General features: G+C 39.6%; 1 protein-coding gene across 2 annotated transcripts in view; it reads right to left on the minus strand.

The window, feature by feature from the left end:
* Positions 1-1,388: 1,388 nt before the first annotated feature.
* The window catches only part of insyn1 (inhibitory synaptic factor 1), an 83,279-nt gene continuing 72,029 nt past the window's right edge, over positions 1,389-12,638 (minus strand). For both annotated transcript variants that reach the window (XM_058387137.1, XM_058387139.1), the window contains one exon: positions 1,389-2,374. In XM_058387137.1, the coding sequence (XP_058243120.1) occupies positions 1,574-2,374 (801 nt within the window). In that variant the 3' untranslated portion in view covers positions 1,389-1,573. The remainder of the gene's footprint in view (positions 2,375-12,638) is intronic.

Here is a 12,638-nt window from a genome sequence, read left to right on the forward strand (position 1 = left end):
TGCTCAGGGTTTTAAGTCGTCGCCCCCAACAACCTTGGCCTACAACTTCATGGAGAGGATGGTGGAGTGGGGGGGTTGGGGTTTCTGGTTAAATGTCACAGAGGAAAGAACGCACTCGAAAAATACAGTTTTTCAGCCCTCTAACCACAAACTGAGCAGAAGATGAAGGGATTCATGGCTGGAATGGTTTATAAAAATCAAGGGCAACAGCGATGGTCTAAGGTCAGCTTGCTTTTCTTATATCAGTGCGCTGGATAATATACTGCAGTATGTTGAGTGTGAATCATGTACTTGATAGGAGACAGCTAAGTATGACACTTAAAATAAAAAAAAACTATTATATTTTCTCTATATATTATATATTGAGTTGTGCAAATTGGGTCGGATTCAGAGAAAGATACAGAATGTCGATATTTATGTTGGGAAAGTTACTAAAGCTGATTTTTTAGGTGCGATTTGCATCTTAAAGGTTACCAGACTTTTCTTGAGTAGAAACATTTGAAATGGGGTTGTTTGTTAACATCTGGACCAACCGTTTTGCAGGTCTGCCAGGTTTTCTCAGAGTTTTTTGTGATTGTTGTGGGCAAAAATGCCTGATTTTGCTTGAGGTTTTTGTGTCCTGTTTGTTTGCATAGAATTACTTGAATTTATGAAACACAGCAAAAGCACAGGATTCTTCTTTTAACTCCTACCAGTGAAGACACATGTATATGATAGCAGTACTCATGTACGACACATGTGAATAGAAGAGGGATTTGGATGAATGTGTGTGGTGATAATTTCACATGACATGTCTTGATTGAAATCTGAAGAAAATCTGCAGTCATTTTGAGCAAAATTCCAAGATCCATACCCATATCGCAGAGTTTGCTTGATTTTGCGTTCATTTCTGAGATCGAACAGTTTCAAAAATACTGTAGGGACTGAATTTACATCCCTATCACTTGCCTTTAAGCCAAAAACAATCATGTCTGAAGAATCTATTTTTCTACACTTAAAAATGTAATATGATATAAAATAAAAGCAGGAGATGATTAAAAGATGATATGAGACAACTATGATGACACATGAATGATAATATTGAAACAAACCTTGAAATAAACATTTGATAGGAGTCTAAGTGTAGTGCCATGAGTGGTATGCTGCTTGAGTAGTCCTACCACATGGCTTCCATCCTTATTATTGTTACCGCTGAGATCTGAATAAAAATATGCACAAATTCAGTATTAATATGTCAGAAGAGAAACATAAACCAACTATGAATATGACGTTTAAGCAGTTATTCGTTATGCATAGCAGGAACAGTTGTAGAGAACCTTTACGTTTGAGCAAAATGAAATAAATATGTGAGATCTTTTGCACCATGTTTTACAAATTGGACCCCTGCTTCCTTCCTGAGCAGTAGAATGACTTCAAAGATTGTCAGATTGTTTTCCCATATATTATTTATTTATTTAGTAATTCATTTATTAATTTGTGTCTTAATCTAGTATCTAGGTATTTGATATTAAATAGTATACAGTCACTCTAATATTCTTTCAGTTTTGCTTTGATTTTTCCGTTGAAGGTCTCCTTAGGGTTCCTTGCTTTTCTGTTTCGCTGGGATGTATGGCAATACTGTTTGCGTGCTTTTGTCTGATACTGTCTGAGTGCTGCTGTTGCGCAGCAGTTTTTTCCTGCTGCCTGCTTTTAATGGACCCTTTCTAGGCAGCGTGTGTGGCCCGAGCACGGCCATCTTAACTGGCGACGGTCCCGCCGAAGAGGTTTCCCGCCATTTATGAAGGGTGGTTGAGCATTTAGAGGAGGACAGAGGAGGGATAGGCGAAGAAGCCAAAGGGCTAGGCTCGCTGTCCGTGTCTGGCATCCCGCAGTCCACTTTATCTTCATCCTCTCCTCCTTCCTCCTCGTCTGGTTCGTCTTCGTCGTCATCGTCGCAGCAAAGCGCATGGTAGAGGACCTTGTCGCTGAAGCGAACTCGTTCTCTTGTCCCGGAGGTGCGTGATGTTTTCTGACTGTGCGTGGAACTCGATGCCTCCTCGCTGGAAGAGTCCGGAGTGACCATCAGAGGTCCGTTGGGGATTGGGAGACCACCGTTCATCTGCGAGTACGTGTTGACGGTGGGCGTAGGTGTGGCCGAGGCCGAGCTGCCCGGCTCTTCCTCTTCCAGCAGCTCGTCTTCTTCCCGAGCCGTTTTGCGGTAGCCGCAGAAATCCCAGGCGTCGGAAAGCACATCGTGGCTGAGGAAGTCGAGCCTGAACGCCTCGGTGAGGCCACGTTCACTACTCGACGTGCTGCTCGCCGTTGCCACTGTCCATTCGTCTGGCTCTGGGTCGAAGTCGAAGTCTGCTGTGAGCTTGTCGATCTGACCCACCACCTGGCACGGAAAGAAGACAGAAATCAATGACCAATGCTGAGCAATATATCCTGGGCAATTTCATTTACACGTTTTAATGTCAGTCAAGTAATATCTTTATATCAGCCTTTAAATTGGTTTACTTTGGTTTTTGGGTCGCTTAGGCTTCACTACTTTAATTATTGATTACTGTTCTCACCAGTGTCCAGTTTGGTAGAAATATACTAAGTAATCCCAAACTTTTTGTCCTAGTTACATCTCCATTTGCTCTTGTCCTATTTCTATATTCTAGTCCATTGTGCTTTGATAAAATGTAAGTACAAAAAGGGTAAATAGAAAACACCAGTCATCAACAATGGGACAGTGTTAATCTCACAGAGGAAGAAAGGAAACAAAAGCTGGGACTGTAACTACAATTTGTTCTCACTTATATAGAGTTTGCTGAAAAGCTTCAAGGCTCTGATATGTACAGAAGCTTGGCAATCCTACATTAATTTCTTCTTTTTATTAACGTTCTACATTTACGGCATTTGGCAGAGGCCCTTATCCAGAGCAACATTTATCTCACTTATACAACTGAGCAGTTGAGAGTTAAGAGCCTTGCTCTGGGGCCCAGCAGTGGGCCCAACACCTTAACCCCTGAGCTACCACCTCCCTAGCAGACTTCCTGCTTCAACCTTGCACAGTTCTTAGTCCTATGACCTGCACTCGTAAAAAGGTTTCATCCATTGCTTGTTTGCAAAAGAACATTTAAAGGTTGTGTGACTAAAATTGGCAAAATGAATGAATGCATCATTAGCAAAGAAAAATCCTGTTCTTTAATTGAAGGCTAGATGAGGAGCAATGAGCAGCTGCATCCATAATTGCAGACTATACCCTGTGGTCACTTGTGGTCAGTTTGGTGTGAAAGTAAAAGACTTACTTAGTCCGAAAAAAAAAAGTCCATCAAGGGTTTTTAGACTGTTAAGGGCTTAAAATTTTATCAGGAATGCTGTAGGATTCTACATACACGTTTTAAGAAAACAACCAATGAGGATAAGGAATTTAGGTTCCACTATTATTTTTTCTGAGACTGTATGATGCCCATTAAGGGAATAAACCAAAGCAGTGTCCCAAATGACATACTACGCACTACACTACACACAATGTACCCTACTGTCTGGTGTACACTACCACTAAAAAATACTAAAGTTTTTTAATTTGAAGGCAAATACACGTGTTGTGATACCGCTAGATTGAAAAGAATATGGTGGATTTTCAAAATGTGTAAAAAATAAATCAATATTAATTTAAGACAGTTGTCCACTAGAATGTTGCTGGTCACCTTGACCAGCAACGATTTTTTCTCATCCAGTGTCAGTGCATGGTAGCCCCACCCCTTTTTTTGTTACATATGCAAAGCTGCGATTTTTTGCCTACACTTTGTTCTGTCAGTTCACCAAATAAATAAAATAAAATAAATAAATAAATAAATAAATAAATAAATAAATAAATAAATAAATAAATAGCAGTGGTACACATAAAATTTTTAGTGTGAACAAACTTCCCACGTTTTTTATACTGTAAAATGGTGTAGAATAGTGCATAAGTGTGTGATTTGGGATGCACCTCTAGCTTCCTGACAACTTTATTCATTTGTTCTTTCTGTATTTTTAGTATTTTTTATTTTTTTTTGGTTTTCTGTTTTAACATCAAGCATGCTGTTTATTTTAGCTATCTGTCCCTTGACATTAACCCTAATTGTTTTCAATATCTGAATAATGGACAGAACATTCAGCTACCTCTAGATGCTATGCATTACACAATTTCTACCATTCTTTGAATATGAAGGTTTTACACTAAATAGAAATAATGCAGTAGTAATGTTACACACAAGTCTGCGTGTGTAATTGTTCAGTTCAGAGAACAGTCTTGCTACTTACGACAGGCGTTTTCCTACTAATGACAGAAATGATGAGAATCTCAGAAAGCTGGCTCTTGTAAGGACAATCCCGATTTGTTCTCCAAGAAAAGTGCCTTTAAAGGAGCAATTAGATTAGAAAAGGCACAATGTAGCACTGATCGGTGACTTTTCAGTGATGTGTTAAATCCGTGATTTTCTGACTGATTTAACAGATGAATGGCCGCTGTGCGTTCGTCTCCTCCGAGTCTATCATCGCTCGATGTGCTTTTCATACGGTTTATGCACATACACACTGTATAACAGTCAAAAGACAAACAAAGAGCATCAACAGGGAATTGCTTGTTCATCATTTGGCTGCCAGAGAAAATCTCGCTAGCTTGTGGAGACAGTTGCTTCATTGTTTCATGAGCGGTGCAGTTGATAGTTTTTCTTTGGCAGCGTATAGAACGTTCGAGGCGATGGTGTTTAAAAATTTGAGTCACATGGACGAGGAGGCCGATTCGTTTACGGCTATAAATAAGAATGTAAAATTCGATGTGGTTATGTTTTGTTTGGTACTTTCACACTACCCCTTTTATCTAGCGCCATGCACTCAACTGATGAGACAATGAGTTGACACATGGAGAATAGACGCACTTCTTTGTGTACATATTTAAACACTTTTTTTTTAAAGCAGTTAAGAGTGAAAGATAAAAATCTAGCATAGTTTCATTCATAATAGCCACTGTTCTACCGATTTGCATTCGTATTTACAATTCGTATCTTTTTACACTTTATACTTCCTCTTTTTACCTGTATAGCAAATTCTATTTTTACTTTATTATTTTATTGTAATTGTAATTCTGTTTCTTATTTTCATGACTGGACAGTGGATAGAGCATTTTATACCTTCTGTGTCATATAAATATAAATCAATAAGTATGACAGATTAGAAAATAAAGAATAAGAATAAAACAAATGATAAGATGTTAAAAAAAAATCTAAAAATATGCTAAAATTTCAGTAAAATTCCAAGAAAAAAATAACGATGCAGCTGCAAATAGGAAGAAAGTGTATGGAAGAATATTAAGATGTATACATGCATGCAGATCATCACCAGAACAGTGTGGGTACTTGATTTTTTGAAAAAAAGCACTGAAAATGTGCAATATATGTGTCTAATACGTGTGTAATATGTGTAATTTGCTCATCTGCCAATTCCCACCCCCTAACAAGCACTAGCATGTGCTTCCTCCCAGACATGTGAAGCCAGCTATCACATTCATTCTAATTAGTGTATCACAGGGCAAAAAGACAAAGTACACAAGCTTACATGAATGGTTAAGTGTCAACATCTTTGTGCTTACATTTAAAGATGTTTTAGATGACCCGAGAGTGCTAAGTGTAATGAAAAATCATGGACATTCTGTGAAATCTCAGCTATTTACACCAGGGTTGTCTAATCTTATCCACAAAGGGCCGGTGTAGGTGCAGGTTTTCATACCAAGCAAGCCGAGTCTATTGAAAGCCAAGATCAGTTGCTTAAACAAGTGAAATCAGGTGTGCTTGATTTCTATGAAGACCTGCATCCACACCGGCCCTTTGTGGATAAGATTGGACACCCCTAATTTACGCCACACCCTTATCCAACTAGCAACTAACATTTTGTACACAACTGATCATTAAGGGCCTTGCGCAAGGGCAGCTTGGTAGAGTTGGGATTTAAACACACAACCTTCTAATCAGTAGTACAACACCATAACCACTAGGCTGCCACGCCTTTCTTTCTTACTTACACAATTTTGGCCTAACTTTGTAGATAGTTTTGCGTCTCCCTATGCATTATTTATTCATTTTCAGTAAACATGATGGTCAAGGTGGCACTCTATCACAGGGCAGTAAGGACACACATTCAAACCTAGGGGTAATTTAATGTTGGAGGAAACTGGAGAACCCAGAAGAAACCTACATGTAGAAAAAAAATCCACACAGATCAGGATGGAACCTGACTCTGGACCAGTTCTAGCTAGTTCAGAGCTAGAACCAAGGGATGTAGTAGCTTAGTGGTTAAGGTCTTGGACTACTACCCAGCAGGTTGCGAATCTGAATCCCAAGCTGCCACTCTGGGGCTCTTGAGCAAGGCCCTTAACCCTCAGATGTGTAAAAATTTAAGTCACTCTGGATAAGGGTGTTTGCCAAATGCCAGAAAAAATGAGAAAGTCTAGAACCATCCCTCAACAATGGGCCGATGTTTTATTTTATATGTTGATCTGCTCTGCTGCACTAGTTACACGATTCAGTCCAAATTACTTTCCTGGCCCCAAATCGCTTCACCAGCTGAACTAAAGGAAGGACCATGGTTCTAATTCAATTCCACTTCTGAACAAGTTATTGTTTTATAAACTGATGATACATTATATGGCAAGTTTGTGAGCAACATAGTAATCCCCGCTTCAAAAAAAAAAAAAAATTCACAATGTCTAAATGCTTGCAGTTCCAAAATTATTTCACAATCCTCTGTCAATCAAAACAGTGACCTAATTTCCTCCTCGTCTGGTCTGCCGTGACTCACTCTATTTTTAATATTAATTACTACCATAGCACAATAACACATTTTGCCTGGAATAAGTGAGCTGTCAATCAAGATGAAGCTCCATTTAATAACATTGTCCTAATCTACTCAAACTGCACAAAAACAAATAAGGACCACTAGCGTCACGTTTTCCTAAAACCATCATCACAGCAACTGCATTTATTCTTGCTCTAACAACCAACTCAGCATGGAAACCATGTTGGAGTACAGTGTTTTTCCCGGGATAAAACCAAATCACACAAATGAGCATGCATTCAAGCTTTGCCCTTGCACCCGTGCTATAACACAGCCTGCAGCTCCAGCACCAATTCAGCTAGATAACAGCGCCAAAAGCTTAAAGGGGATGCTAAAGCTTTCTAGGTCACAGATGGGCTTAACAGAGCTACAATGGGAAGAAATTCCTGAGCTTTTTTTTTTTCCCTTCAAGAGGCGAACCGAGTGGGTAGGCTATGGAGTAAATTATTGGGTAAACAGATTGCCTAAGTGCAAAAAGGATGAATGAACACATCAGGAACAAGTCATTAGCAAAGGGACACAGTGTGTTTTAAATGGAAGGAACACAATGAGGACCTGCAACTGTAATTGCAGTCTATAGACTAAAAATCACATCCTTTTGTTGGCCCCAGCCCCCCAAAATGGAGGAGATTGCAGCTGGATTATTCAAGGTGGAAAAAAACCCTTCTCACCCTCCTCATCCTCTGGCTCTCAGATATACGTAGATACAGTGGGAGCTAAATTATATGGCACCAGGCGGCATGAAAAGAGCTTTTCGGGCCACATGTGAAGCTTGGAACACATAATAAAAAGAACCAGCCAAGGAATACTAATGTTTTAGTTACACACATCAAATTGTTGCAGAAGTTTGGTAAGTCAGACAAGCATTAACACATTTTGAAATAAAGAACCACAACATTTTATTTTATTTATTATTTATTTTTTAACCCTTATGAGTTCTGATAGTAAAGTGCTGGACGTGTGAGGTTTCCGGGACCTCTTTGTTCAGTGAAATGTGCAGCTTCATGTCCTTGCTGTGTTGAGTGCATGTGTGTGTGTGGTGTGTGTTTGTGTGTGTAGTGGTCTGGTATGACTCCTGCTGAGCTCCATCTGCAATGATTGGGTCGGGTAATTGTGGGTCAGAGTGGAGACGGCCTCTTTCTACCATTTGGGGCGAGTGCAGGCTGCTGGAACTGAGAGTGACAGTTGACACTCCGACTAAGACGGCTGCGAAATGGCATGGGCAACACTGATCCATGAACGCAAGCCACTGGAGTCTCTGAAACAATATCCACTACGCCATATATGTCATGCTCACATATGAATTGTGTGAATCCTGTGAGGCTGTGAAACATAGCAGGGAGGATCCATGATTTACTCGATTATTTTTAGCTCTTTAATGGTGGAAACCAGAACGTGCCATACAGAAGGAAATGTTTATTATTGTGTTCTTATCATAGACTAAGACCATAAAAGGTACCAGGGAACTAGAGAACTAAGACCATAAAAGGTGCTACGGAACTAGGGAACCAAGAACATAAAAGGTGCCAGGGAACTACGGAAATAAAATGTGCTAGGGAGCGAAGACTATAAATGGTGCTAGGGAACTAAGACCATAAAAGGTACCAGGGAACTAGAGAACTAAGACCATAAAAGGTGCCAGGGAACTAGGGAACCAAGATCATAACAAGGTGCTAGGGAAGCAGGGAACTAAGACCATAAAAAGTGCTAGAGAACTAAGGAACTAAGACTATAAAAAAGGTGCTAGGGAACTAGGAAAATAAACCATTAAAGGTGCAAGGGAACTAGGAAACTAAGACCATAAAAGGTGCTAGGGATCTAGGGAACTAAGACTATAAAAAAGGTGCTAGGGATCTAAAACCATAAAAGGTGCTAGGGAACTAGGAAATTAAACCTTAATAGGTGCCAAAGAACTATGACCATAAAAGGTGCTAGGGAACTAGGAAAATAAACCATTAAAGGTACTAGGGAACTAAGACTATAAAAGGTGCTAGGGAACTAGGGAACCAAGACCATAAAAGGTGCCAGGGAACTAGGGAACTAAGACCATAAAAGGTGCTAAGGAACTAATACTATAAAAGGTGTTAGGGAACTAGGGAACTAACACAATAAAAGATGCTAGGGACATAGGGAACTAAGAACATAAAAAGGTACTAGGGAACTAGGGAACTAACACAATAAAAGATGCTAGGGACATAGGGAACTAAGAACATAAAAAGGTACTAGGGAACTAGGGAACTAACACAATAAAAGATGCTATGGAACTAGGGAACCAAGACCATAAAAAGGTGTTAGGGAACTAGGGAACTAACACAATAAAAGATGCTATGGAACTAGGGAACCAAGACCATAAAAAGGTGCTAGAGAACTAGGAATCTAAGAACATAAAAGGTGCTAGGGAACTAAGACTATAAAATGGTGCTACAGAAGTAGAGAACTAAGACCATAAAAGGTGCTAGGGAACTAGGGAACTAAGACCATAAAATGTGCTAGGGAACTAGGGAACTAAGACCATAAAATGTGCTAGGGAACTAAGACCATAAAAGGTGCTAGGGATCTAGGGAGCTAAGACCATTAAAAAGGTGCTAGGGAACTAGGGAATTAAAACATAAAAGGTGCTAGGGAACTAGGAAACTAAGATCATAAAAAGGTTCTATGGAAGCAAGGAACTGAGACCATAACAAATGCTAGAAAACTAAGGAACTAAGACTATAAAAAAGGTGCTAGGGATCTAAAACCATAAAAGGTGCTAGAGAACTGGGAAATTAAACCAAAAAAAGGTGCTAGGGAACTAGAGAAATAAATTATTAAAGGTTCAAGGGAACTAGGAAACTAAGACCATAAAAGGCGCTAGGGAACTAGGGAACTAAGACCATAAAAGGTGCTAGGGAACTAGGGAACTAAGACCATAAAAGGTGCTAGGGAACTAGGGAACTAAGACCATAAAAGGTGCTAGGGAACTAGGAAATTAAAACATAAAAGGTGCTAGGGAACTAGGAAATTAAAACATAAAAGGTGCTAGGGAACTAGGAAACTAAAACTATTAAAAGGTGCTAGGGAACTAGGGAACTAAGACCATAAAAGGTGCTAGGGAACTAGGGAACTAAGACCATAAAAGGTGCTAGGGAACTAGGAAATTAAAACATAAAAGGTGCTAGGGAACTAGGAAATTAAAACATAAAAGGTGCTAGGGAACTAGGAAACTAAAACTATTAAAAGGTGCTAGAGAACTAGGGAACTAGAACCATAAAAGATTGCAGGGAATTGGGTGTCAAACCTAAGGTGTTGTTCTGAATGGTGATGAAGGTGTTGATTAATTTTCTTCAACAGCAGCTCTGAGAATCGTTCCAGGTGTCAGGCACATTACAGGATATTATTAATGCTCCTGAACTGATTCTCATCATTTGTACAGTATCAACTTACACAGCAGATGCTCAACAAACTGAACTGTAACTAGATCAACTAGATTTATGTACTAGATCAAGATCTATTGTCTGCCATGGGAAGGGCTTCATAATGGACTGTGTAGCATTTTAATGCATAAAAGTTGTGAACAAAACATGGAAGAATCATAAACTTCTGTTCGGCACAGAGATTAGTTTCTGCAACAATCCAAAAGCCAGTGGAAAAAATCCTATTGGCTTTTCCTCAAGGGAAGCAGGGGGATGCTAAGTTTCAGGTTGGCCTACTAAAACCTGTCATCTCTGCAGCACTCTATAGCTGCTATAACACGAGAGAGAATAGTACCTGTCTTGATTTGTGGATACAACATTAAATCTAACTATAAACCTGTGCAACGTGCCTTTCTTTTAATGACCTACTGTAATCAAAAGACAATATAAAGAAAATGAGGCAAAACTATAGATGTTAGAATGAATCTGCGATTATTTCCACCCTATTATCAACATGAAGAGAGATTAGTGGAGTGGAGAGACAAACGATGAGCTTCGGATTTAAACTCCATGAGGGTCTGATAAACTTAACATGATGTGCTACAACTGTCAAGTTTAAGTTTTTACAGCTTATATTAATTAATAATATTAATAATTAATTAATATTAATAATAAAGAATAATTAAAACAAACAAACTATAGATTTCTACATTTGAAACTAAATTAATTAGAGAGCGAGAGAGAGAGAGAGAGAGAGAGAGAGAGAGAAAGAGAAAAGCTGAAATAGAGAGAGGGAATGAGAAAGACAGTGGGGGGGTGGAAGAGAGAGAGAGACTGAAAGAGAGAAGACGAGAGACAGTGAAAGAGAGAGAGGGAGAGAGAGACAGAAAAAGAGAGAGAGATTGAGAGACATACTGAAAGAGGGAGAGGGAGAGAAAGAGTGAGAGGGAGAGAGAGATAAAGAGATATTGAGAAAGAGACTGAAAGTAAGAGAGGGAGAGAGTGAGAGAGAGGGAGAGAGAGAAACTGAAATAGAGAGAGGGAATGAGAAAGACAGTGGGGGGGATGCTGAAAGAGAGAGAGACTGAAAGAGAGAGGGAGAGAGAGACAGAGCGAGGGAGAGAGATTGAGAGAGAAACTGAGGGAGAGAGAGGGAGAGAAAGAGAGAGGCTGAAAGAGAGAGAGACTGAAAGAGAGAAGGCGAGAGACAGTGAAAGAGAGAGAGGGAGAGAGAGAGACAGAGCGAGGGAGAGAGATCGAGAGAGAAACTGAAAGAGAGAGGGCGAGAGAGAGAGCAAGGGAGAGAGATTGAGAGAGAGAGACTGAAAGAGAGAGAGAGAGAGAGAGAGAGAGAGAGGCTGAAAGAGAGTGAGGGAGAGAGACAGTGAAAGAGAGAGAGGGAGAGAGAGAGACAGTGAGAGGGAGAGAGAGAAACTGAAAGAGAGTGAGGGAGAGAGACAGTGAAAGAGAGAGAGGGAGAGAGAGACGGAAATAGAGAGAGACAGAGAGAGAGAGAGAGAGAGAGAGAGAGAGAGAGAGAGAGAGAATTTATTCACTATGCTCTTCTTGATGCTGATCTCTTGACTGACTTTATGACCCGAGGTCTGCTGAAACTGCAGGATATCTTCCTGTAGGTAAAAACTCTTATACTTCAAAGCCGGAAATGTGAGAAGATGTACAGATGTGTAAAGATATGGGATGAGTTAATCAAGCCCAAATCTTTGCTGTTTAATAATAATAATAATAATAATAATAATAATAATAATAATAATAATAATAATAATAATAATAATAATAATAATTGTAGAGTCATTGGACCCTTCAAAATGGTTCTAGGTGAAGAAGCATTTTGGCTTTCCATATTTCCATTAAATCAAGTGATGGAACCATTTCAGGTTTCTAACTGTTCCTTTGTGTAGGGTCTCTTTCACCTTCTACTGTGAAACATCTCTAGCAACATATCATTTCCCAGGAGACATTGAAGAAAAGTTTTATCGAGCAAACCTTCTTAAGATGATATCCGTCCTCTTGTGTGTGTGTGATTTCCGACTGAAAGCCGAACATCTTCTGCATAACAATTAGAAACCACACATGATTACTGTGATTTTTTATTTTTTTTATTTTTTGCATGCTGACTCCAAAATAACATCCCTGCCAACAGCATTCCAGTGACTGTATCCCTGTTGTCTCCCTAGAGTTTTCTGTGGCTTTCTCTGCTCAATTTCACTCTTTTTTTTTCCCCGTGCCCAAGCAGAGCGGACTCTGTTGACTCTTCCTCTGTACTGTTTATTATATCCCGCTGAGGGGAATTCATCATCCTCCATATTTTTCTGAGCTGCAGGGATACTCCATTACTGCCGGTGCAAAATGTGGAGTAGGTCTTTAGTTGATTATGGATGCTCC

Source organism: Hemibagrus wyckioides, linkage group LG04 (assembly GCF_019097595.1).
Source record: "Hemibagrus wyckioides isolate EC202008001 linkage group LG04, SWU_Hwy_1.0, whole genome shotgun sequence".
NCBI lineage: Eukaryota > Metazoa > Chordata > Actinopteri > Siluriformes > Bagridae > Hemibagrus > Hemibagrus wyckioides.